Below are 25461 nucleotides of genomic sequence, written 5' to 3' on the forward strand. Positions count from 1 at the left end.
CCAGCCCATTATTCTGTTTCACGTTCCTCCGTAATAGCAGGTGCCAAGGGAAGACGTCACCATCCTCACATCTTCTTGTAGTCCTTGAGGCTCTCTTGGGCTGCTTGCTACCCAGCCAGAAGCTTGACCTCCTTTCTAGAGATCAGAAATGTCAATGGACTCCCATCCCATGGCCAGCCCTAACATGTGACATTGCCGTCACGCATTCCCCACCCTCCCTCACCAGGGCTGCTTCCCCTGTGAGGGCAGATTGGTTGGCAACAGCATATGTGGAAACTAGCCAAATAACTTGTGCGCGCCATCTTGGTGGCAGAAGTACCATCCATTGACTAGTCCATATCCTTCAGCTTGTGCTCCCCTGGCAACCCCTAGAATTTTACGGGCATGAAAGAGAGGTCCTGGAGACCATTTCCAATTCAAACAGACTAAATTAAGAAGAATACATGTGAATAAATATTCCCTTTCTCAGCTTGAAGTTGTTAAGGGGACACAGTCCTATTGGCAACTCGCAGTAAGACGTGGCTTCACGTAACATGAACGATATGCACCCTTTATTGCTTGCTCTGTTCTTCATGCTACTAACCAGACTCTGTGGATGTTATTTTTATCTTAGTGTTTATTTGGGAGGGGTTGCTTTGCATGTCATTCTTCCTCTTGGCTGTTAGTTGCAGGGGTTGAGCCTTTTCCTTTCTGTGATTCAGGTGCCTCACTCTTTCCTTTCCAGGTTCTTCCAGTTCTTTTAACATGTCAAACTCTGGAGATTTGTTCATGGGCGTGCAGTCACTCAATGGGGACTCTTACCAAGGGGCCCAGGTTGGAGCCAACGTGCAGTCACAGGTAGGGACCCAGCCAATGTGCCACCAGCTGAATGCATTGGAGTCCAAGAGCCCTCGGTCGTCTTGGCACTTGCCAGTTCTGTTCAGAGAGAGAGGGTGAGAGAGGGAGATAGAGTGAGTAAGAGAGAGAAAGGGGGAGAGAGAGCGAGGGACAATGTAGAAATAAAACCTTGCCAACGACCAAACCAAACCAAACCAAACCAAAAACAACCATGGTCATGGGAAATCTCGTCCACACTTTGTGAATGCATTTGGCTCTGACTTGTCAGCCACAGTGGGAAAGCAGGAGAGAAGCGAGCTCAGGGTGAAGTGACCGAGGCCTGCCGGGCACGTGGAAGCAGTGGATTCTTTCTTCGCTGAAGGGAAAGGGAGGAGGAGTTCAGTCCACTGTCCCCCGTTGCAGGCCCTCCCGTTGCTTGCGGGTTTCCCACACTCCATATTAGCCAGATAAGGAGGTGACTGATGAGTAGGCAAATACCTTTGTATCTTCTGTTTTCATTTCAAGCTTTACAAACACCCGAGCAGGTTGACTAAACTCATCTTCTCAATCATCCTTGAGGTCACGGGACTTGGGTTTCTGGTCATGAGTCGGGGCCCATGTTGGGAAGCAAAAATCCGGTCATGTGGTGTAAACCCTCGGTGCCCATTAGCCAACAGACTGTCTTCACTACATCCCAGGAAGCCACCCTACTGTCTCAGCACAGAGCCTGCGGGAGAGGGTCAAGCCGAATGCTCTGGGTCAGAATGGCCAGGGAAGTTCTGAGCCCCATTAGCCCAGTCTCCCACCCTACCCGTCGAACAGGAAGCACCTCACGCCTGGAAGAGACCACCTGGCCAGTGATTCAGGAAACACAGCCTAGGGACAAGTGTGAAGAGCTGTGGTCAGACTGGGCGAGGGACCTTACAGCTGGCCATCACCTGGGTCCTCGCAAGGACAGTGTCAGTCACATACCGCTCTCTCTGGGAGTCGGCGGCCCAGTCCCCCTGCAGATAGAGCCTGGACTTCCGTAGGCAACCAGCGGAGGAGAAGCGAAGTAGGATGGTCCCTATGGGGGAGGGGTCCTTCACTCCGTCCCCCGTCCCCTGCCATCTCCTGCAGTGCTGGGGATTAGTCTCAGTGGTGGGAATCCCAGGTGCCTTGGACCTTGTCACCGTCTTGCTGACCGAACTCAGAAAGGAGAACGGATTTGGCAGATAGAGAGGCCGGCCTCCTCCTGCCGGACCCCTCCGGGGAAGGATACCTCGGCCAGGACTGTGTAAATCTGGCACGCCCACACGGCGGCCCGCGCGCGATGCTGCTCTGCCTCCCTTCCCCTGCATCTCCCTGACTAATCTCCTCTCTGTTGTTGTTCGTCCGTTTAGGTGGATACCCTTCGCCATGTTATCAGCCAGACAGGAGGATACAGTGACGGACTCGCAGCCAGTCAGATGTACAGTCCGCAGGGCATCAGTGTAAGAAAACAAGGCCCCCCAACCCTTTGTTTTTATTCTATCATAACCAATTATTTCAAAGCCACAGGGCTCCGAATGCCACTTAGTAGGGCTTCTCTTAGCTTTACGGTCACCTAGTTTCTCGGGTCTGTATCGGCCACGCCGTCGGCAGCGTTCTCCCCACACGAAAAGTGGCGACCGGGCGGGCTTCATGCAGGCAGCTGGCGTCGAGGGCTGTCACACCCGATCAGTGTTCTCACGGCACCTGCGGCCACTCGAGTTCAGCTGAGAGGAGCCGCTGAACAGGTGACACCTAGCACAACCGTGGTCGGAAATGTCACCACAAGCTGGGGCCTGGGGACCCTGGGCAGGAAAACCAGTAGCCCGAAAGCCACTGCATCCAGGTCTGTGGTCTGAAAAAGCACCTTTCTCCAGTCTGTCTAAGGACCAAAACAAGAAAGAAATTAACACAGAGGCTCGGGAAGGGGAAGGGATGGGGAGGGGCACAGACCATCTTCTCCTCGTTCTTGGGCGCGCTGGCGGCTTCTGACTAGCATGAAAATTCATAGCGACAAGCTGTGTCGCACAGAGTGAAATCGATCAGACAGACACAAGGAGAACCGAATGTAGATTTGGGACAGCAATCCAACTTGATTTCTCAGATCAATCGTCCGCTATCTCAGCAGCGGTGACAGCAAGCGAGGACAAGAGGCTGCCTGGAAAAGGAGGCTGTCCTTTAGATCAGGGGTCATTTCCTGGGCTTTTAGAGGCTGCAGGAGGTTCCAGTAGAACCACTGGCTCAGAACTATGGAAGAAAACTCTGGTTGACTGGTGGCGATGTTTTTTTTTGTTGTTTGTTTCTGGTGTTACGGTTCAAAGGAATTGGGGGTGGGATGAAGGAACGGTAGGCCTGATGTGTCAAATGTCATCCTAGTCTATCCTAACGGAGCTGTGGTGTCTACACTGGTGTAGGTGATGTCTCCTTCAGCCCTGCATTGGTCAACTCAGACACAACTAAGGTGAGACTGGAAGGAATCAACAGAACACCAGCAGGTTCATCACACGGAATGGTTGGAAGAGTTGGGAATTCTTAGCCCAGAAATGAGAAGACGTGGGTGGTATACAGTAGTTTTAGACATGTTATTTGTGAGAAAGATTGGATTTGTCACGAATGAGCTAAATGGGCCAAGGATAGGAGCCAGTAGAAGATTCAGAGAAACACATCTCACTTCGACCTTTGATGGGCCTTTCTTCTAGTGAGAGTTGTCCAGAAAAGGGATTGGCTGCCTCTGGAAGTCAAGAACTCCACATCCATCAGGGCATTCAAACATGGCGGCATAGCTAGCTATTCAGTCAGGATGTCGGAGAGGAGAACTCAAATACCAGGTCAGAAGTGTCTTGGTGACTTCTTAAGGCCCCTGCCACTTAGGAGCGCTTTATTTTCTACCTCCTTTAGGCAGAATCCCCTCTAAATTTGTATGGTATTTATCAAGTCTCTCTCTGGCAGAGATGGAGGAGGTCAAAGCTGACCCTGTTGAATGTAGTCTGGGCGATCCTGTCACTTTTCCAGACAGGATTTCCAGAGCAGAGGCATTCTTCTCTTCTTGTGCTTATGCTAATTATAATTACCATGTTAATGGCTGACTTGCTGGAAACCTGCTTAGCAAAATCTTACAAGATACTGTGGTAGAGAAGTATGTTCTCAAAAACAGACCCCAGACAAATGAGGTTGCTCTGTGCTTGTCTGTGTGTGTGTGTGGTGGGGGGGGAGGTGGTTTCAAGCACATAAGCATTTATGCGTTTTCACATAAGCATTTATGCGTTTTCTGAGTCTTTCTGAGATACATCTTCTATCTCAAAAGATTTTTCCAGAAAAAGCTTTGCTCTGTATATGTGGAAGACAAGAACATGAAGAAAATACCAGAGTGTGGGGATGAGACCAGGAGCCACAGAAAGTCTATGCGATGGGCGGGATATGGGCTTACGGTTCTGCTTCCTTATTAGGTAGTGGAGGAGAGGTTGGCACTCAGACTCTGGGGGGTCAACACTGACCCCTCTGACACTGTCGGGTGGGCTGGGAATCATTTCTGGAAGAGTGTAACCAAACATGTGCAGACAATTATGTTTGATTATGTAATCTTACCACAGAAACTGCGCTTAAAAATGCCACTCATTGTGTGTTCATTTTTTTTCCCCCCCTTGAAACGGTGTTTATTTGATTCCTGGGTCTTTAATAAGCAGGGTAAATGATTCAAAGGCTGATGGTGATATGATAAGTTCCTTGGGTGTCCATTTTAAGTTTTTAAAGTTGTGCCACCTGCAGGAGACCAAGCTTGTTAGAGCAAGCTGTGATTTTAGACAGTGATGTTCGACGTGGATGCACCTGACTCTGGCTGCCAGGAGAAGAAAGAGAGAGGGAAGGAGGGAGACAAGAGGAAACAGGGCAGGAATGAAAGGTTCGAGCCAAGAAATAAAAATAAACAATTCCTAAACCCAAGGCAGCAATGGAATTCCCAGCTGGACTCTGGATTGTGTTTCACTCGGTAGAGGACATTTTCTGGGCAGCCATTATCTGCTCGCCTGGCTGGGTTTTCATAGCACCCATATCTTATCCAACCAGTGTCTATTTTCAATCCCATAAAGTTCAGACCCCTTACTTGCCTTTCACCGAGTCCACATGGTAAACGCATGGAAGGTTGGGAAGAGCTGGGAGACTCCGGTCCCGGTCACTGTCGTGTGTCTGTGGGTAGGCATTGTCCCCCTCTTCTGTAAAATGGGGCCTGTAATTCCCAGGCTTAAGCCCTCAAGGGCTGCTTTAGGGAAAATGAGAAAATAAGTAGGAAAGGGCTTGGCAAAGCAGAAATCGTTCCGCATGAATGCAGTATGAAATGTTATAAGCGGTAACTTTCTAATTTGACCTTTTTTCTCTTCGTGTGTGAGCAGTTTTCACAGTAGACAGTTCCTAGTGAGGATTGGTTAGGACATGGTTGTCACTTTTTTCTCTTCTGATGGAAAGATACGCTTTCGACAAGGATGTAGCGTTGTACAAGTCTTAAACACTCCCTTGCGTAGCGGCGGCAAGCGTTCAGTTCTACATCCGTAAGTCCGTTGTGCTCTCGGATGACAATGGGCAGCACTTACCAGGTTAGAGTGGCTCTGAGTAATGGAGGGAGCTTATTTCACTCCCCTGTCAATCAGACAGACTTAGGTCACTCAGCTCTCACATTCATTCTTTTTCCTTTCTCACTGCCACTGTCCTAGTTCTAGAATAGTTCATTGGCTTGGCCATTGTGATCATTTTCTCATTACCGTTACTGACTTCAGTGTCTCCTTTCTTCTGCACACACCCTCTGAATTCGGCATTCCTTGCCTAGAAATCACCAGCACCTGTCTGCTGCCTACCTAAGCAAGCACAAATGCCCGGTCTGACACTCAGAGTCTCTCACACCCTGGTCCCAACCTATCTGCCCTTCTACCTCACCCTCCTGACATCCAGGTAAAATCTGGGTGCTGGACAACATGGTCAGTTCACTTCTACCTGATCGCGCACATCCCCCTTACATTTGTGCCTGGCTGCCAGATATCTCTGTAAATGTCCTTCATTCCTGTGCCACCTTCCCCATGCTCCCCATTCTCAAAAACATACTTTCGCTCCCACAGCCAGTTCCTCCTTGCTGCCTGGGTTTTCCTCCTAAGCCCTTCTTCTCTGCTTCTCTCTGCTTTATCACACATACGCTTCTCTTACATTACAGGTATGTGAACAGACAGAACTTAGTTGGTCTTCATGTCTTCCACTCCCGTATATTTCCTGTTTCCTAAATGCCTGTATTAGTTGCTCAGAACATGTTGACTGATGAATAAATCAGGTAGGAGAAGACAAGTTGCCATTGAATTTAGAAAGTGTATTTATTTAGTAACCAGTAGGCACATCTTATATAACAGTAAAGTATCTGGAAACTATCTTTATTTTAAATGCTTTATTAACCCACGAATATATCATGTTTCTAATTCAAAAAGTTTTTTAAGTTTTCCTTTTTATAAGAGATTTTATTTATGTATTTATGCGGGGGTAGGAAGAGGAGGAGGAACTCCCCAGTGAGCGCAAAGCCCAACACAGGACTCGATCCCATGACTCCGAGATCATGACCTGAGCCAAAACTAAGAATCAGATGCTCAATTATCTGAGCCACAGACTCCCCAGTGAGCGCAAAGCCCAACACGGGACTCGATCCCATGACTCCGAGATCATGACCTGAGCCAAAACTAAGAATCAGATGCTCAATTATCTGAGCCACAGACTCCCCAGTGAGCGCAAAGCCCAACACGGGACTCGATCCCATGACTCCGAGATCATGACCTGAGCCAAAACTAAGAATCAAATGCTCAACTGAATGAGCCTCCCAGGTGCCCTAGGTCTTCTTTTTTATAAAAGGTTTCTAAACTTTCTGACTGGTGCAGATTTTCTGAGAATCTGATTCAAATCAGCATTAGATACCTGAAACTATATAGTGGTGATATTGCCAAGAGAATGATCCCTTTGAATTCTGTAGAACTTCTCCTGTCCTAAAAAGAATCCCTGTGTCAACACCTGTTTGTGGGATACTATCCATACAACTGTATAACATTGTCTCTACCAGATGTTCCACTGAAACCTCCATGGCCAAACTCATGGGAGGTAGAGGCAACTAGAAACCAGGAAACGTAATGCCTTCCTATGCCTTTTCTTTTGATAAGTCCCGTCACCTCTGTATTTTTGCTTCATCTGTGAAATTTACCAGAGAAGCAAGCTGTAAGTTCCCTTTCAGCTGGATAGTCCTAGAGTGGAGATTGAGAGTTCTAGATCTAAATCTAGAGATCCACAAGGACCATCTTTGATTCTTTGCTGTCCGCTCCAGAGACACTAGACTCAAGTGTAGACAGCACTCCCTGGAGAACTCTTAAGGGAGACTTAGCATCTTGTATTCCTTCTAGACTACTCCATTGCTTCTCCCTCCCATTGTATCTTGAGGTTTTGAATTCTTAGAGATATGTGGTAGCAGAAAGCATTATTCTTCAAGGGCGGAACACTTTATTTTTTAATTATTTTCAAATGTGAGTTGAGGGAGTACATTCACTCCAGCCAATGGTCAACAGAGATAGAAACCCCTGTTAGATGTTTCTTACTCCAGAGTTTCAGTGAAGATGGAAACAAAGTGTTAGTGTTCTCTCTGAAAAGGCAGGGTGCCATTAATGTCAGTTCATAACAGAAGCATCTTGTCAGTTTTGCTCTGTGGTTATTATAAGAGTGGAAAAATAGAGATGAAACTTTTACCTTTATAAGCCACAGCATACGTATTTTTGTTTTGGTTTGCTTTGCTCCCATGTTAGGTGAAGGGGGGGAAGGACATTTATTAAGAAAATAAATAAAATATAAATCATTAGGACAGAAATACCATCTTATTGATGTGAACACATTGCAGGTGGTTGGATATCAGAAGGGTTACTTGGTGATACTTGGCCATGTGCCATCATTTAAAATTTTTTTAACTACTTCTGAGAGACCTCCTTCCACTTCAAGTATGTATTTCTTTTAAAGATTTTATTTACTTATTTGACAGACAGAGATCACAAAAATTTATTTATTTGACAGAGAGGCAGGCAGAGAGAGAGGGGAAGTAGGCTCCCCACTGAGCAGAGAGCCCAATGCGGGGCTCGATCCCAGGACCCCAAGACCACAACCCAAGCCAAAGGCAGAGGCCTAACCCACTGAGCCACCCAGGCAAGCCCACTTTAAGTATGTATTAATAAGATGTTGCCACATGTGGAATTATAGGACTGGGAAGTTAGAGTGATAATTAAAATTCATATGCAAATCTTTAAAAATGCATTTTAATTACATGAAGTTTTAATTTTTCTATTTTGTCAAGTGGAATTCAAAATTTGAAGGTATGAAAATATATTTAGATATGCTCCCCAGTTAGCTTCCTTCAGGTACCTCCCAACACTGCAGCTGGGACTGCGAACAGCCCCAGGCTGGAGGGCTAGAGGGAGTGATGAGAATTGACAGGTCTGAACATGGTGAACCCATCTCTGGAGGGTTTTGAGGTGGCAGGAATGTTGTAGATGGACTACTGCCTTCCAGAAGCTTCCAGCCCGGCTTTACTTTATGGCAGAGTCGAGAGGAAATGGAGGAAGCCCGTCTGGCTTCTTATTGGATGAGGCTTTTAAAACTTAATACCATATCAACTTATCATTTGAGAACTGAAAAACATTTTATCGGAGCCCACAATCGTTGAAGAAGCAAAAAAAAAAAATCTCAATATTGTAATTTCATACGTAATCCATTGTTTTTCCCCAGTGGCCAGGTGAAAGCCCTCCAACCTCCAATGAGGCCACGTTGTCTAATGGCATCTTCATACACTCATGCATTCATGTGTTCGGGTGTGCATCCTTCCACCCATCCAGTCATCCATTCAACAAATAAGCCATCCATAGTGTTTTTGACCTTGGGGAAGGAGGTGACGTCTTATTATATCTAGGTCAGGTTGGGGAAAGCCTGTACCTGAGATGAATGTAAAATCCTGATGCCCATCAGCATATGTTTTAGTTTTCAATCTCATTCAGTGCTTGCGATCAGGTTTCCTGTTTTTGGAAGGTTCACACAAGGGAACCGATCAACTCTGAAGTTTAGGAGGGAATCTGGAAGGGAGGTTACTCCGAAGAGAGAATCCAAGACCAACCAGCAGTAATTTGAGAAATCTACCCCCTCCCCAAAAATCCATACCGTGGGCTTACAAGAATACATATCCTTTTGGGGGAGACTTCTTAGTAGAAATAGTCACAAAGAATTTGGTTGAACTCAAACCAAGTGATGCGGTCACCACAGATGTGATCACATTCACGGTGTGTGAGTGGCTATACATGTACGCATCTGTATTCCGTTTCTGCTACTTTTTGCCCATGTGACGGTGGACAAATCGCTTCCCCTTGACAGGACTCCGTTTCCTGCACTCTGAAAAAGACAACTCATCCGGGATCCTCTTCTGCTTATGAAACATGGGTTTTCCCATCTCCAGGAAACTACAACAGGAAGGGAAATAGTTCAAAGTTATAAATGAAAGAAAAATCTGTCTTCTTGGAAAGAGTCCCATCTGTGAGAGGACAGTTGTGCATCATGCTGTTTTCACTGAATTGGTATTTTAGAGCACCCTACCCAGGCAGGCCCAGATTTGACCCTCCAGCCATGCAGCCCTTGGGCGAGGTTCTGGTCAGATTTTCCAGACTCAAGTTGGTCCCGCCCTCTGCTCTATAAAGAAAAATTTCACAACCTCAAAAGGGCAGTTGCTCCTGGAAGTGGCAGGGCTCCTCTAGACCTCAGTAAATATTAAGCTAATTAAATTGGATGAATTTAATTGTGGGAAATGTTGGCATCGATTTCTGCTGATGACTTCTTACCTTCTGGGAAGGGGTTCCATGTTCTTAGCTTGTTTCCAGATAACATGTTAGACCTCCGCCTTAGAAAATCCAATTGTTATTTTAAAATTTGGTACTTAAAAAAATATATATGTATGTATATTTTGTATGTATATATATCTACTTACCTCTGACTCTGTTTGAGTTTGAGGAAATTCTTTTCCATATCTCCAAATACGAAGTATTCCAATTCTTGAATTTGATGGAGAAATAAGACAGGAAGGGGGACCAGTTTGAGTCTGGAACAGCTGACCAGAAAAGTAAATAAATGAGTAAATGCTTTATTAAACAAATACTTCTTGAGGACCTTCTAATATCTATCATGGGCCACACAGATTTTTGGCACCCAGTAGAGTCACAGAATGCTGGGAGTTATTTATTCCATCCCTGCTTCTCTGAAACAGAAGATCTATACTTCCACCTAATATAGCAAAATAATAATATTTTAATGAATTTTGGGAATGGCCATTGTGAGAGGAATTTACATCTATCTTTATATTCCTATCAACTAAAAATGTGAGTGGCTTAGAAACGTGGATTGACATTTGCCATTCTTCTAGAGATTTTATAGAAACATGATGTCCAAAAGAACTTTTTACACTGAGGGAAATGTTCTGTTTTACTCTTGGCTGTAAGTTAACCGTTAGCCCCACTTGCCTGTTGAGCACTTGACATGTGACTGGTGTGACTGAAAAACCGAATTTGTACCTGTATCTAATTTGAGTTCACTGAAATTTGAAGAGCCACACGTGGTGAGTGGCCGCCGTGTTGCACAGTGCAATTCTAGATGCCCCGCCAGCACCATAGGGGCCACCAAACGTGGGATGATCGTGTTGATGTTGAGATCACACTGTAAAAACAGAGAAAACTTCCTAACACTGACCACAGAGAAACATGTTTTCTGCCTAAATCAGACTTTCCTAAAGCAACTAGAACTCGTCATTAAAAATTAACCGTGTACAGGAAGTTAACGAGATTAGCATAATTACATGCTTTAAACTATGAAGGAATATGGAGGAAGGTTTAAAATATAAATATATAAATGCCACATTTATTGTGGCTCTATTTGCAGTAATTGTAGACTCTGTCAGCCATTCATTCATCTAACCTAATAATTTTTAAGCCTAAGCCAGACATGTCCTTGAAGTCATCTTGAACCCTTTAAGTCTAAAAATCATTTCGACCTTACAGGAGGTCCCATCTCTGTTTCAGATTTCCCAGGTGCCCAGAGCCTTTGTTGGCAGCCACTGCTTAGCTGTTCCCTCCCCGACTGACCCGCTGGCCTATTCGAAGCGTGGCCACAGACCAGCCACATCGGCATCACCTGGGAGCTCACGAGCAAGGCACAATCTCAGGCCTTGCCCAGACTGTTAAATCAGATTCTGTCCTTTACCCAGATCCCCTGGTGATGTCGAAGCACATTCTGTTTGAGAAGCTGTGCTCTGCAGGGAAGCACATTTGAATGGTGCTTAGGGCTTACCTAAGAGAAGGAATTACGTTGTTTTTTTCCTGTTGTTGTTGTTTCTATTGTTTTTGTTGCTTTTGCAGGAAGGATACTACCTCTAAAAAAATTTTTGCCAGCATTTATTTCAAAGTTTTTCCAACACACAGAAGAGTTGGGAGAATTTCACAGGGAAGCCACTATGCCTACCACACTTTCTGGCATCCGTATTTCATCCTGCGTCTACCTATATCTGCGTCCTTCTGTCGCTAAGCCAGCTTACTTCTCGGATGCATTTCAAAGTAAACTGACAGCAGTAGTACAGGTTTGCCTGACTCAACATTACTGGCATGGGTGTCATTGACGAGTATTCAGTATTCGTTTATAGTTTTCTTTCTCTTCTAAAGTAAAATTTTATGCAGTTAAGCTTGCAGATGGTTAGTGCACATTCTCCTGATTTTTGACCGATGTAATACACTTGTGAAAATGTACTATCCTTCACCTTCTTGTGTCCACCCCTTTCTCACAGTTTACAAAAACGAAAATGAAGGGGAAGGAAGGACAGAGCACAGAGTTGACCACAGAGTAATCTGTCCTCTTCTAGGCCGTCGGATGTCCCTCCCGCCCCCCACCCCCGACGGCCACTCAGTCTTGATCAATCTCAGAGCCTGACACTGCTATAAAGTCCATTGCATATCAAATCAGATGCTTTAGTCTACACTTGCCTTCGATTCTGACTTTATGTAACAACTGCTTCTAAAGGGACTTGTGTTCCCTTGGCCATAATAAGAACCTTTGAAGTACCTAAAAACAGACGCTAATGATATTTAAAAGTTACAGTGGATCTCCTCACTTAGAGGATACTATATCTCCCAACTTCATCTTCTTTTCCTCCCTTTTCTTCTCTTGTCCCCTTTAGCTTAAAGTCCAGTTCTAAAACTTCTCCCCCAAATTATATAAACCTATTATTTTCCAAAGCCACACACCTGTCCAAAATTGTACTTTATTCCTCCTTAGAGAAGGATCTGTCATGGGAGTGTGCGAACCCATCTTCAGCCAACCCTGAGACTAAGGGAATTGAAAAGGGTGAGGTTCTTAGGAGAGAAGTGCCAGGCTTCTCTGCCACCAGAGCTGGGAGTTGTAGAGAGACCCAGGGTCATTACTGAACACCCTCTGCCCTTTTCGAGAGGCGAGAGAACAAAGGCACAGCCAACTCCATGTGTCAAGTTCTGAGGCAAACCTGAGCTTCTCCCAACATCCACACTGAGAACACTAACTTGTAATATTTAGTCTGTATCCTAATACTTCAATGGGTTTTTTTTTTTTATCTTTTTTGTAAGATTTATTTATTTATTTGAGAAAAAGAGAGAGAGAAGTGTGATCTGGGGAAGGGGCAGAGGGAGAGAGAATCTCTAGCAGACTCCCTGCTGAGCGCAGAGCCCAATGCAGGGCTCTATCTCACAAAGCCAAGATCAAAAGTCGGACACGTAATCGACTGGGCCACCCAGGGTCCCCTCATCCTGTATTTTTATCAACACTCTCTTCTCCATTTTATGGATAAGAAAACAGAGACTCAGAAATTAAGTAGTTTATTCAAGATCAAATAGCCAGAAAAGGATGACGCCAGGATGTGGACCTACATCCAGCCAAGTCTGACTCCAAAGCTCAGTTCTTAACCTTTGTCCCGAGGGAGCCTTAAACCTCTTGTTCGTATGTTAAGTAAAGGGTCTTGGCAAGAACCTTACCGTAAAAGAATCTGTTATGTTTCTTTATAATAAATATTTTAGAGCCTGGCTGATAGGGAGAAGAATTGTGAGAACTCCCTTATGACTATTACATTATGTATCCTTTTTGGGTGGCATAGAGAATGCTTAAAGACCAGTGGTTTCTCTTCTTAAAATTAAATCCAAAAAATTACATAGAAAGCCCTTCCCTGGACATAGCTTACCCTACGTCACTGTTGTGTCCCATTTGGTTAACCAACTTAGCCAAGGACCTGATGATCATAGGAGAGAGAGCAGAAATTTCAGATCTGGTGTCTCCTCATGGAGAAATTTGATGGTTCATTAAAGTACACAGCAAGGCTGTCTGAGGAATCTATGTCTGAAGTCAAGAAAAATCTTTTTTTTTTTTAAATTTGGGGACAGTAAAATGGAAGAGAAAAATTTTAACTTAATAGCTTACCCATGTGAAATAATGGTTTGGAGTGGGGGGAAAGGTTAGTATTGAAGAAACCAGAGTATCAACCACAGAAGTCACAGTTTCTCCCAGACCAACAGAAGGGACCACCTTGCTTTGCTGGGCAGGACTTCTACTGAGACAATCCCTCCTCTTTGTTGACACTGAACACTTGTCATGGGGCCTGTGGGTGACGCTAGGTTCAGCCGCTGGCTCTTGGTTTCAACTCAGGTTGTGATCTCACCATCATGAACATCTTCGCTCAACACGGAGTCTGCAGCAGATTCTCTCTCCCTCTCTTTCCAGCTTGCATGCACTCATGTTCTCTCTCTCTCTCTCAAATAAATAAATAAAATCTTTAAAAAAAATAAAAAATATAAAAAATAAAAAAGTAATAACATGCAAGGATAATATATGAATAAAATTTTAAAAATTAAATATAAAAAAGAATGACACATATTAAAGAGCTAGGAAGTGTGTGAACTGTATTTCCATGATAAACATTTAGATCAAAAGAGCTAGGAAAGAAGAGAAATGGAACCAGCAAGAAAGAGTATACAAATTAACTACGGGGGAGTAAACGGGAGGGTAAGAATGGCAGGAGAATGAGGAAATTGCATGTGAAGCGGCAAAGTGAAGGTTAAAAGCAATTAGGACACACAATTACTAAAGAGAACACTAAAAGCATAAAATAAGCTAGGACGAGTTGTTAAAATAAATAACATCAGCTAAGAACATACTTACAAAGATGATAAAACAGATCAAGTAGTAATAAAATAAGGAAGTGGTATAAAGCAGTAAATTAAAGAACAATTAAAACACAATAAGGATAGAAAATTAACAGGCTAAAATGACATTTAATAATTGTATTAATAAGTAACACTTACTAACTTCTTGTGTGCTATGTACTTTATATGCATTATGTTATTTAACTCAAGTTTATTAAAACAATCAGGACATTTTTAAAAAAATGTCCAGAACACAAAAACAAAAAACATTCAGAGGTGGGTAAAACAGGCATCGGAACAATAACAAAAACAATAAAATTAAAGGTGAGCAAAACAGACGTGCAGATACCCATTGGCATTCCATGGCTAGTGTGATGATTTTTGCTGTTGAAGATCACCAAGAACCTAGCCTGGTGCTTCCCATCTAGACCATGAGTTCTGGAACCTTCTCTCCGCATCTTCTGCTACTGAGCTTGGCCCTTCTTAGAGGCAATTCCTGGTCATCAAAATTCTCAAGCAGTAGAATCCATAGCCCAGAACCCGTGGCAGTGGGCAAGGATCTCATAATTGCACTCAATCTGTAAGATGTAGTCCAGGATCATCTTCTCCTGGAAGTACTTCTAGTCTCTGCAGACTGTGTCTACATAGTACTTAACAGGCCAGGTTGGAGTAGGAGTCCTTTTCTGGTGGTTTTCTTTACCTTCTCTCTAGACCCCCTGGTTTTATATCCCAGCCTTCGGTTCAGGCTTGGTACATAGCAGGTGCTTACTGCTTTTTGCTCTGCACTTGCTTGAACCTATAGTCAAAAGCTTTTTTTGCTTATGTATTTGTAAACCAGCAAGCAGACTTGTGGCTGGACTTTCTGCCTACTTGGAACGCCTGCAAGCAAGCATATGCATTTTGGTGTTTCTGTTGTCCAGAAAGGCTCTCCCACACAAAAGTGAATTTTTTTCTTATTTCTTTCTGTTTATCGCAGCCTGGTACACGTCCTTTACCTCCAACTTCTCTATCCCTCGTGCCCTATGATCTCCACCAAATCACTTCCTCAGCCTTTTCTGGGTAGATATTCAGTGACCATACATCTGCTGCCCTTCCTTGTCTTTCCCATACTTTTTTCTGGAGCAGATATTGACTCTGTGGCCTTGAGCTTGATCTAAAGTTCACTCACTCACTCATTTGCCCCTTCGATCAGCAAGCATTTTCTTGAAATCTGTTATTACCCAGTTACTGCACTGGACATTAGGGCAGGAAAATGAAAAGGAGAGTCTCAAGCAATTCTGTATTTCATCTAAGTTGATTACTGTGTTTCGCCTTCTTTGACCTTACTCTTTTGCGGTAAGGGAGAAACAGCTGATGAACATTCTTCGCAGGTAGTTATATTCTGAAGAGCGTTTTGAAATCATTGGCTAACTTTGTCTTCTCTAGGCGAGAGTCCCAGTTGCCTCCATCTAAGAAAGACCTCAGACTGGTATTTGACCACTGATTGCCCTGGCTTGTTCTCCAGTGAGCTCTGAAGATTAGCCAAGACCTTTCAAACACGCAAGACAAAGATCTAAATCAGATGTGGACTTCCCCGCATATGCTTTGTCTAATTTCTACATTTACTTTTTATTTTCTGATTACAAATTAATATTAACTTAGAAAATGTGGAGAATGCAGGGAAAATCACACAGAAGGAAGTTACTGCTAACTTTTTGTTCTCCAGCCTTCTAGCATTCTGCGTGTAAGTGTGTTTTGTGTGGGTGTAGAAGAGCTATGATCCTATCGAACATATCATTTTGTCACCTACTTATTTTACTAAAAATATATTATGAATATTTTCCATATCATTAAACATTCTTTTCAAACAGAACTTTAATAACTGCACAGACCCATGGTATAGGGAAAGTTCATAATTTACTTATCAGTCTCTGGTAGAAGGGTTAGACTATTTTTTTTGTTTTTTGGGTGGTGGTGGTTGTTTTTACTATTATTAAAAACACGTTGGTAAACAGCATAATACAGAAAACTCAGTGTATATTTTCTGTTACTACCTTGAATACATTCCTAGACATGGAATTAACCATGACACCGGATCAAAGGATACGATCTAGACCAAGGCTTTCGCGATGTAGGGAAACGTATCTTCTTGAAACTTGTATGAACGCACAGCTCCCACCAGAAGTTCACAATCATTCCCGCTTCCTCACTCTCAGGAAGTGTCTTAGTAGTCTTTTAAATCATGTCATCTGCGAAGAGAGAGAGTTTGACTTCTTCATTACCAATTTGGATACCTTTTATTTCTCTCGGTTGTCTGATTGCTGTTGCTAGGACTTCTAATACTATGTTGAACAAGAGTGGTGAACGTGGGCATCCTTGTCTTGTTCCTGATCTCAATGGGAAGGCTGCAAGCATTTTCCCATTGAGGATGATACTTGCTGTGGGTCTTTCATAGGTAGATTTGATGAGGTTCAGGAATGTTCCCTCTATCCCTATACTTTGAAGCGTTTTAATCAGGAACGGATGTTGGATTTTGTCAAATGCTTTTTCTGCATCAATTGAGAGGACCATGTGGTTCTTCTCTCTTCTCATATTAATTTGTTGTATCACATTGATTGATTTGCGAATGTTGAACCATCCTTGTAGCCCAGGGATGAATCCCACCTGATCATGGTGGATAATCTTTTTAATGTGCTGTTGGATCCTGTTGGCTAGGATCTTGTTGAGAATCTTAGCATCCATATTCATCAGTGATATTGGTCTGAAATTCTCCTTTTTGGTATGGTCCTTGCCTGGTTTGGGGATCAGGGTAATGCTGGCTTCATAGAAAGAGTCTGGAAGTTTTCCTTCTGCTTCAATTTTTTGAAACAGCTTCAGGAGAATAGGTGTTATTTCTTCTTGGAAGGTTTGGTAGAATTCCCCAGGGAATCCGTCAGGTCCTGGGCTCTTGTTTTTTGGGAGGTTTTTGATCACTGCTTCAATCTCGTTATTAGATATCGGTCTATTCAGGTTGTCAATTTCTTCCTGGTTCAATTTTGGTAGTTTATATTTTTCCAGGAATGCATCCATTTCATCTAGGTTGCTAAGCTTATTGGCATATAACTGTTCGTAATAACTTCTGATGATTGTTTCTACTTCCTTGGCGTTATTTGGGATTTCTCTCTTTTCTTTCGGATTAGTGTAGCCAGTGGCTTATCGATCTTATTGATTCTTTCAAAAAACCAGCTTCTAGTTTCATTGATACGTTCTACTGTATCTCTGTTTTCTCCCTCATTGATCTCAGCTCTAATCTTGATGATTTCCCTTCTTATGTGTGGAGTTGGTTTGATTTGTTGTTGATCCTCCAGTTCTTTAAGGTGTAGAGACAGCTGGTGTGTTCTGGATTTTTCAATTTTTTTGAGCAAGGCTTGGATGGCTATATATTTTCCCCTTAGGACCGCCTTTGCTGTATCCCATAGGTTTTGGACCGAAGTGTCTTCATTCTCATTGGTTTCCATGAATTGTTTCAGTTCTTCTTTGATCTCCTGGTTGATCCAAGCATTCTTAAGCAAGACTCCACCCCCAAACTACTAGAACTCATACAGCAATTCAGCAGCGGGGCAGGATACAAAGTCAATGTGCAGAAATCAGTGGCTTTCTTATACACTAACAATGAAAATACAGAAAGGGAAATTAGAGAATCGATTCCATTTACTATAGCACCAAGAACCATAAGATACCTGGGAATAAACCTAACTAAAGAGGTAAAGGATCTATACTTGAGGAACTATAGAACACTCATGAAAGAAATTGAAGAAGACACAAAAAGATGGAAGACCATTCCATGCTCTTGGATCGGAAGAATAAACATTGTTAAAATGTCTATACTGCCGAGAGCAATCTATACTTTTAATGCCATTCCGATCAAAATTCCACCGGCATTCTTCAAAGAGCTGGAGCAAATAATCCTAAAATTTGTATGGAATCAGAAGAGACCCCGAATCGCTAAGGAAATGTTGAAAAACAAAAATAAAGCTGGCGGCATCACCTTACCTGATTTCAAGCTTTATTACAAAGCTGTGATCACCAAGACAGCATGGTACTGGCATAAAAACAGACACATAGACCAGTGGAACAGAGTAGAGAGCCCTGATATGGACCCTCAACTCTATGGTCAATTAATCTTCGACAAAACAGTAGTCTTTTAAATCTTTGTCACTTATCAAACTATAAAATGGCCTCTCATTTTTATTTTAATTTAATTTGTATCTCTTCGATTACTGGTAATATTGAACATTTTTCATATGTTTGCCAGCCTTCTATACATATTCTTGAAATGTTCATCTTTTCCTATTAATTTCTAAGAACTTTTATACAATAAGCTTATTATTCCATTCTGCACTTGGCCAACATGTAGGCAATACAGAGAAAACTCTTATTTCTCAGTGGACAGGGACTCCTGTGGAAAAAAGGTCTCATTCTGTCTCTTTCTGTGGAAAGTTCTTTAGTGTGAAAGGTGGATTCTTTTTTTTATTCTAGGAAAACTAAAGGCAGATCTATAATACAGGTGTTGATCTTTTTTAAAAAAAATTAACGCTGAGTCTGAATTCACTTAACATTTTCTATATTTCTAGTCTATGAAAAACCTTGGGCTAGAAAACAGAACCTCGGAGATTTCTTGGAAAACCTAGAGATATGTTCATCAGTCAAAAATGTCCTTGACAATTACCCTGTGCCGGAATTTAGGAGTTGCTGGGTATGTCCCTGGCTAGTTTGTAGTCAGGATGAAGAAAGCAAGCGATGGACATTAACCAGCTTTCTCAGGACCGTAGGTCTAGAAAATTGTCTTCTGAGTGACGTGATGTCTTCTGGTGGTTTGGCTGCTGTGTCAGCCTCCCGGTATCTTCCTCGGCCACCTGTGAGGGAGCACGTTATTCTGAGCTGCAGAATTTTGACTCCTCACGGGCACCGTCCACCCCCCACCCTTCCCGCTCCGTAGCAGAACACACACAGAAAAGCCAGCTCAGACTCCCAAGCCCACAGCACCAATGGAAGATCCCCACCATAGAGGTTTCTGGAATGGCGTAGAAGGAAAATATGGAAATTCTTAAAAAATCAACCCACTCTGACACCTGGTTGAGAATCCCAGAATTAAGAGAGGCCATTCCCCAGCCTCCGTGAAGGATCTCTGGGTTGGTAGCCCCTGAACTCTCAATTCTGCATTTTCAAGTCCGTGGATAGTTTTCAAGCTCTTGCTCTCATTTTGTCGATAAAAGGAATGCTCAAAACAACAGTATCCTCCCCTTCATAAACGAGTACCCCGTTCTAGCACATACCCCCCAACATTCTCCATCTGTATTCCCCTCCCCCCCCAGCTTCCCACCACATCCCTCCCCCTCCCCACCCTTCTGTTCGCTGTAATGACCCTGCAAACACTAAATGGCATTTGAGTGCATTAAGCAGCAAACTCTCCGGTGACATAGCAATTATGACTCTGAAATAGATTTGGTGCGTCACGGAAGATAAGGGTTTTGAAAGTTTCTGTTGTGATTATAGCCTGTAACTCCCACAAATAATAGGCTTCAAAATAAGAGGCTGCCAGTGGAGCCTTTGTGGCTTTGTCTCAGTGATGGCACGTAAATTGCTATTAATGTCCTAAGTGTACTTGAATATGCCAGTCTCTGGGATGTAGAGTTGGCTCGGTGTCTCTCTTTACGTGGCATGTCATTGTTGGTCTGATAATCTGGGGTAATTGCTGTCTCTTGGATGGTCAGAAAAGTGTAAGGGGCTGCAGCTTCCTGTGTGACGGTAAATAGCCCCAAGGTCTATGCCACACGTTTCCTCTGTGTGTGTGTGTGTGTGTGTTCTGTGCATAGCTACCATTCATCGTGAAGGTGTATATATAATTCCTGTGTGTGCCCGGAGTAAACAATAGCTTTTCAGAAGAGCCAAAGCAAAATCAGAGGTTATAAAAATAAAATAAAGAATTGGGGGCTGTGTAGAATCAGCCAATCGGATAATTTATACAGAGTTAAAAAAAAAATACCCTTTGCTTGAATTATCCAGATTTAGCCCGATGCGTAAATACAATCTTCTGTTGTCTTATATATTTACCCTTTTTGAGTTTAAGCGGCATCTGTGCATATGTGCATGTGTGCGTGTCCGTCTCTGCATTCTTTAGTTACTGTATTTTCTTAACGTGTATGGGTTCTATGTAAATATGATAAAGTCTGCGGAAATGTTGCATGTTCATGAGCACTGTATGGACGTGTGTAAGCGTCTGTGTGTTTTGGTGTATGTGGGTCTGAGTGCAGAGATGTTTATTGAGATATAAATACTTTCCTGCACTAAGGCACCTCTATTTAGCTAAATCAGGCTGAGCTTATTTTTCTTTGACAATGTTAAATAAAACAAATTTTAAGGTCTAACATCCTGATGACATTTCATCTAAGGACTCCATAAGTCTGGGACATGGAAACATTCTGTGTAGCTGTCCGATTGGTATTTTTAATACAAGTAAGAAAGCAGCCCAGCCGTATGCCTGGAAATGCACACTCCATATCCTGTGCAAGCCAGGAAGGGTTCCCCCAAACCATCCCGTGTGTCTGAAGAGCCTTACGTGGCAGCATTCATTCTGGGCCTTCTCACGGATAAATTAGAAAGGATGGCACTAAGAAGGTGCCCAAATAGCTCTCAATCTCAGAGTCGATCTATGTGTGTATTTCCGTTGTGTGGTGCTGGGGGCTGGCAGGGTGGTGCACCCTGACCATGTGGCAGTTGATGGTCTTGCGTTTGGGTGTTGACTGTCACCCCTTAGACAGCAGCTAGAGTGCGCACCGGAGGAGGCTGGAGACCAAGACTGGTCAGAGAGTTCCCTGTTCATACCAAGTGGATGAATGCCAAATCCACCCTACAGGTCTGAGAGCAGGATTCTGCATTTCCAGTTGCAATAACTTAGTCTCATCTAGCAAGACGGCACCGCACATGGTGGGGTCCCAGACCCCACCCCCCAGGGGAGTAGGGTGTGTCTTGTCTGAAACCGAGTTTGGTGAGGTGAATTGAGGCGTAGGAGCGGGAGATATTAGAATCCCCTGAAGGACTCTCTTGAGGCTAGTCTCTTGGTACGTGTATTCTAGCATTTTCCTGAACAGCATAAAGATTCCCTGAAGGTGAACTGTAGCCAAGAGCCCCTGCCTTCAGCCGTGAGCTGTGCTCTACATGTGGTGCCCACAAGGTCACACAGCCTGACCTTTTGAAACTTGAGATGTCCAAAAGCGGTGGCATATAGCAGGGACTGAGTCTGGCAAATTCTAGTTCCCAAATCCTAGTTTCCTCACCTGAGAAGTAGGACTAGGAGCTCCCACTGGGTTTATATACCATTATATACTCATCGACCAAAGTCAGAAATTTACTAGCACCATCCCTGCCCAATGACGCAGGTAGGATGGGCACCTGCCACCAGATGGCCATGTCCTCCCAGGGCTGGGACAACCAGGGAGCCTTTCAAAGCCACTTTCCCATTTAGGAAAGTGGGTGATGGTGTGTCTTGAAGAAGGAAGAGGTGACCTTCAGGCCAGGCTGTAGACAATGGCATGGACTTCTAGAGATCAGAGGACAGGGACCGGCAAAGACCCAGAGCCTCCCACTGGACTTCACTGTGGGTTGAGAAGGAATCTCAGTTTGGCGGTGGGAATTCTACCATTTCTTGGCAGCAGCCTACACTACTGAAGTTCATGTTAGCCAGGCGATCCGTTCTCTACCAGGAATGGCTGCTTCACTGCTGGGTTTTTTTTTTTCACATCCAGACCTTCAGAGCAAAATCTCAGAGCTCAGGAGGCTGTGGCTAGAAAGGGATGTGCTGGCGGGACTTGGCTGTTAGGTCACCAGGGACTGACCTGGTGGCAGGCGGCAATCGGGGAGGATGGCCACAGCAGTCAGGGGACCCTGGAAATGGGGATTCCTGATCCAGTGGCATGGGACAGACTTAAGGGAAATGTAGTGGCGGCTAGTTGTTGGCTGGAGCTGAGGTTCCAGAGCAGAATTCGAACTGCAAAAGCAAGTCTATCTCTCAGTCTCAGCTGAACTCAGAGAAATAGCAACTTGACCCAGTGGCAGGTGCGTACTCGGCAAAGGTGTTGTCACAGCAGAGACACGCCTGTACGGAGATACAGGTGCAAAAGGTCAGAGCAGGACCCACAGCTACACTGACTCTGAGTTGTCTGTGGTACCAGAGGAAGCCAGAATAAAATATTTCTGGGGCTGAGTGTAGATGTTGATCCCAAATAGAATTGCTCACATCTAGCAAATGAAAACACTGCACGCCACCGACTTCGACGAGAACGTTCCTTGTTGTTTATCCAAAATTTGGGAGATGGCCTACGTTTTATCTGGCAACTCCAATCCCAGATCCCAAGGTAGAAGCTGCATCTGCATGTGGGTCTCAACCCCAGAGAGGGAAAAGATGGGGAGCGTCCCCGCAGGCCATGCAGGGACGATGTCTGTTTCCGACATTTCTGTGATTCCCACTGATGAGGCGACCAGAAGGCCGTTCCAGATGTAGGGGATGGTGATATCTTCCTCCTCCCTGTGCCCCAGGGAGAAGACTCCTTGTTGAGATGGTGTGCAGAGCTGCGGAGCTGCTACAGGCAGGATCCAGTGGTTTTTCAACTGTTTTTTTAAAGAAATAAAACAGAGCAGTGTAAATATACATCATCCTTCCTTACTTGGGATAAGCTTTGAAAGCACCAGATCTCCCAGATGCCCGCTTAGGAAAGTTCACTCCTTGGGTGTAAAAGCTACCCTGAACCTTAACCCCTTCTCTGCTTTAGCCCTTGACTATTTCCTGGGTGTACACGGCTCTTCACATGTCGTCAGACTGAACTGTGGAGGCCCCGGGTCTGGTATCTGTCCAGACCCACAATGGAGCACGAATGTTATCGCGCCACTGAAGATTTACTTCTTTTTGTGTCCCCGCCAAGAGAGATTTATTAAAATCTGTGCTGCCTCAGGCACAGTGGTAGGCCCTTTGGAAACAAAGCTAAGTCCCACAGCCCTCCTGTCATGGTCTGGTAGGTGAGACAGACACAGAAAGGAACCAGTGCAATATGGCGGCACAGGTGCGTACTGGGAACCCAGGGAGGAGAGTGCGGCGGAGGGGAGAGGGGAGCAGGGGTGGGTGGAGGACGACACACCTGCAGGAGGAAGAGGCGTGGCCAGAGGGCAAATAGGGGCACAAGGATACTTCGTCTCAACCTTCAAAACCAACCTTGAAGGTGTGAGTGGCCCGAAATTGGATGAGTGGACCCTTCACGGAGAAGGAAGCAGGCAGGGAAGGACTGCGCCACTAGAGGAACTTCTCAGTCGCCGGATGTGGCGAAGTATGAGACACAAGCATTGGGCTGGGGAGTGAGCAAGATCGAGGACGTGGTGGGCCTCACCAGGACATTGAGCCTTATCTTGAGCGCAGTGGGAAGCTGTTGGAGGTTAAAGAGGGAGATCAGAATTGCAGTTTGCAAAGCTGGCTCTGGTGACAGCTGGAGACAGGACTGGAGAGTGTCAGACCGGGCACGTACGGGCTTACTGCTGTAAAACCCCCCGGGGAAATTTTGAATATTTCGTCCCTGAGGGGACTTTCCAACAGCATCGCTTTGCCCCGAGCATCTTCGGGTAAACGCTAGTGTACAATCTTGGGAGAAGTGTGTGCCTATCACGGACACCTCGTTCTCCCACCTTTCTGGAAAAGTGGCAGATCCAGGACGTGACCCCATTGGGTGAGCTGATGTCTCCCCCAACCAGTCGTGGTTGTGTGTATTTGTGTGTGTCCCTGTGCGTGCCCGTCCGTGTGTGTGTGTGTGTGTGTGTGTGTGCGTGCGCGCGCGCGCCTAGAGAGGGCGAGAGGGTGCAGCCGTGTTTCTTTGTGTTTCTTCCTGGCCGGCCCCACCGCAGCCAGGCGACTGAGGGCCTGGAGTGCGCCCACCTCCTCCCCCACGCTCCGGGCGTCTCTGGTAATGGCATCTGGCCCATATGCAGATCGAGCTCTACTTGGTGCTGACATCAGGCCATTTGTGGCACCTCAGCGCATTTCTCAGTTGCAAATGAGAGTTTCTTAGTGCCAGGCTCGCTTGGGCTGTCACAGCTGGTGATGAATTCTCTGCGTCCAGTGTGTGCTGCTAAGGGGAGCTCAGAGGAAGAGCGGGAAGGAACAGAGGACAGGACCAGCGGCTCTCGGCCCAGCGGCCACCGTGGGGAGGGAGAGGCAGGTGGCCCCCGTCCGGGCTTGGGAAGGTGGCCGAGAGGAGAGAAGTCAGCGCTTCGGATGCCATTCTGGTTCCTCGTGTTGCGTCCAGAGAAGCCACGTGGCCGGTCCTCGTCCTCCATTGCTCCGTGCCTGGCATCATAGCAGGCATTCTGGGCCTCCTTCTCCAGGAAGGCCGTGCCTTATCCATTAGAGAGGGTCCAGGCAGCCGTGGGGTAGATCAGTTATGGACCAAATTCATTCAGCTAGGATGTCAATAGTCGTTTTTGTTCTGAAATAATTTTGTTCCCAAATACCTTTTGCTTTGATTTGTGTTTGGAAGTCCAGGTTTTTTTTAATCTGGGAAACCAGCTGCACGTTATCTTAATTTTATACTCTGTTAGCTGCCTCCTCCCTGAGGCCCTGCGATGAGACTGCCACCAGCTTGGGCTTCCTCTTGGTGGAATTAAATCTGAGCCCAGGTCTCACCTCCAGCCTCTGCAGGCCACAGGACCGCCTGTAGGACTGGGTGCAAATGTAAACGCTCTTCCGTTCGTGAGGTTTGTAGAGCTAATAGGGACACACTAGGTTTTGCAGGATTCCCCTTCCCAACCCTGCCAGGCCTCCTGGGCGTTTCCAGCATCAGCATTTAGAAGCGAGCGTGTCCGTTACAACGGGGACTTTGCATCGGAGCGTGAAGGCAGAAGTTGGGGTGCAGAAGAAAAATAAAAATGAGTCTTATTTCTCATGAACTATTCTTGCCACCCCTGTGCAGCCCTGTGCACCCCTCAAGGATGGGGTTGGGGTGCAGAGTTGAGGCTCCCTGCTCCCACCCCAGAGATAGAAAAACACACCAAGGTGGGGTTTCCTGCTTAATATGCACCGTAGTAGTCAGGACGCGGGAAGGAATTGCTCCCCAGGGTTAAGGCGCCAGTAAGCGAGGTCAGCTCTTTCCCAAGACGGAGCAGCCTCCCAGCGGCTTCCATTAAAGCTGGCGCCGTGGGGCTAAAGCAGCCGGAGTGATTTACGGGAAACCCGGTTCCGTGGGGCTTGCTCGCCTTTCTGATCGAGGAGGTGTGAGCTGCAGGGGCAGCAGAGCCTGGGCCAGGGTCTGAAGCATCTCCGGAGAGAGGGATTCTTCAGCCTATGTCCGTGATGGGCAGGCGTATTCCAGAAAGGGCTGGTGGTCCTCTAACTTGAAAA

The 25461-nt window shown here is 45.2% G+C and overlaps 1 protein-coding gene across 2 annotated transcripts in view; it reads left to right on the plus strand.

Moving 5' to 3' along the window:
* PBX1 (PBX homeobox 1) overlaps window positions 1-25461 on the plus strand; it is a 280953-nt gene that overhangs the window by 247098 nt on the left and 8394 nt on the right. The window contains exons 7-8 of one of the 2 annotated variants that reach the window (XM_044266773.1): window positions 725-837; window positions 2199-2288. In XM_044266773.1, coding sequence (XP_044122708.1) covers window positions 725-837; window positions 2199-2288 — 203 coding nt within the window. The remainder of the gene's footprint in view (window positions 1-724; window positions 838-2198; window positions 2289-25461) is intronic. The other variant, XM_044266774.1, reaches the window with a different exon arrangement.

Source organism: Neovison vison, chromosome 10 (genome assembly GCF_020171115.1).
Source record: "Neovison vison isolate M4711 chromosome 10, ASM_NN_V1, whole genome shotgun sequence".
Taxonomy (NCBI): domain Eukaryota; kingdom Metazoa; phylum Chordata; class Mammalia; order Carnivora; family Mustelidae; genus Neogale; species Neogale vison.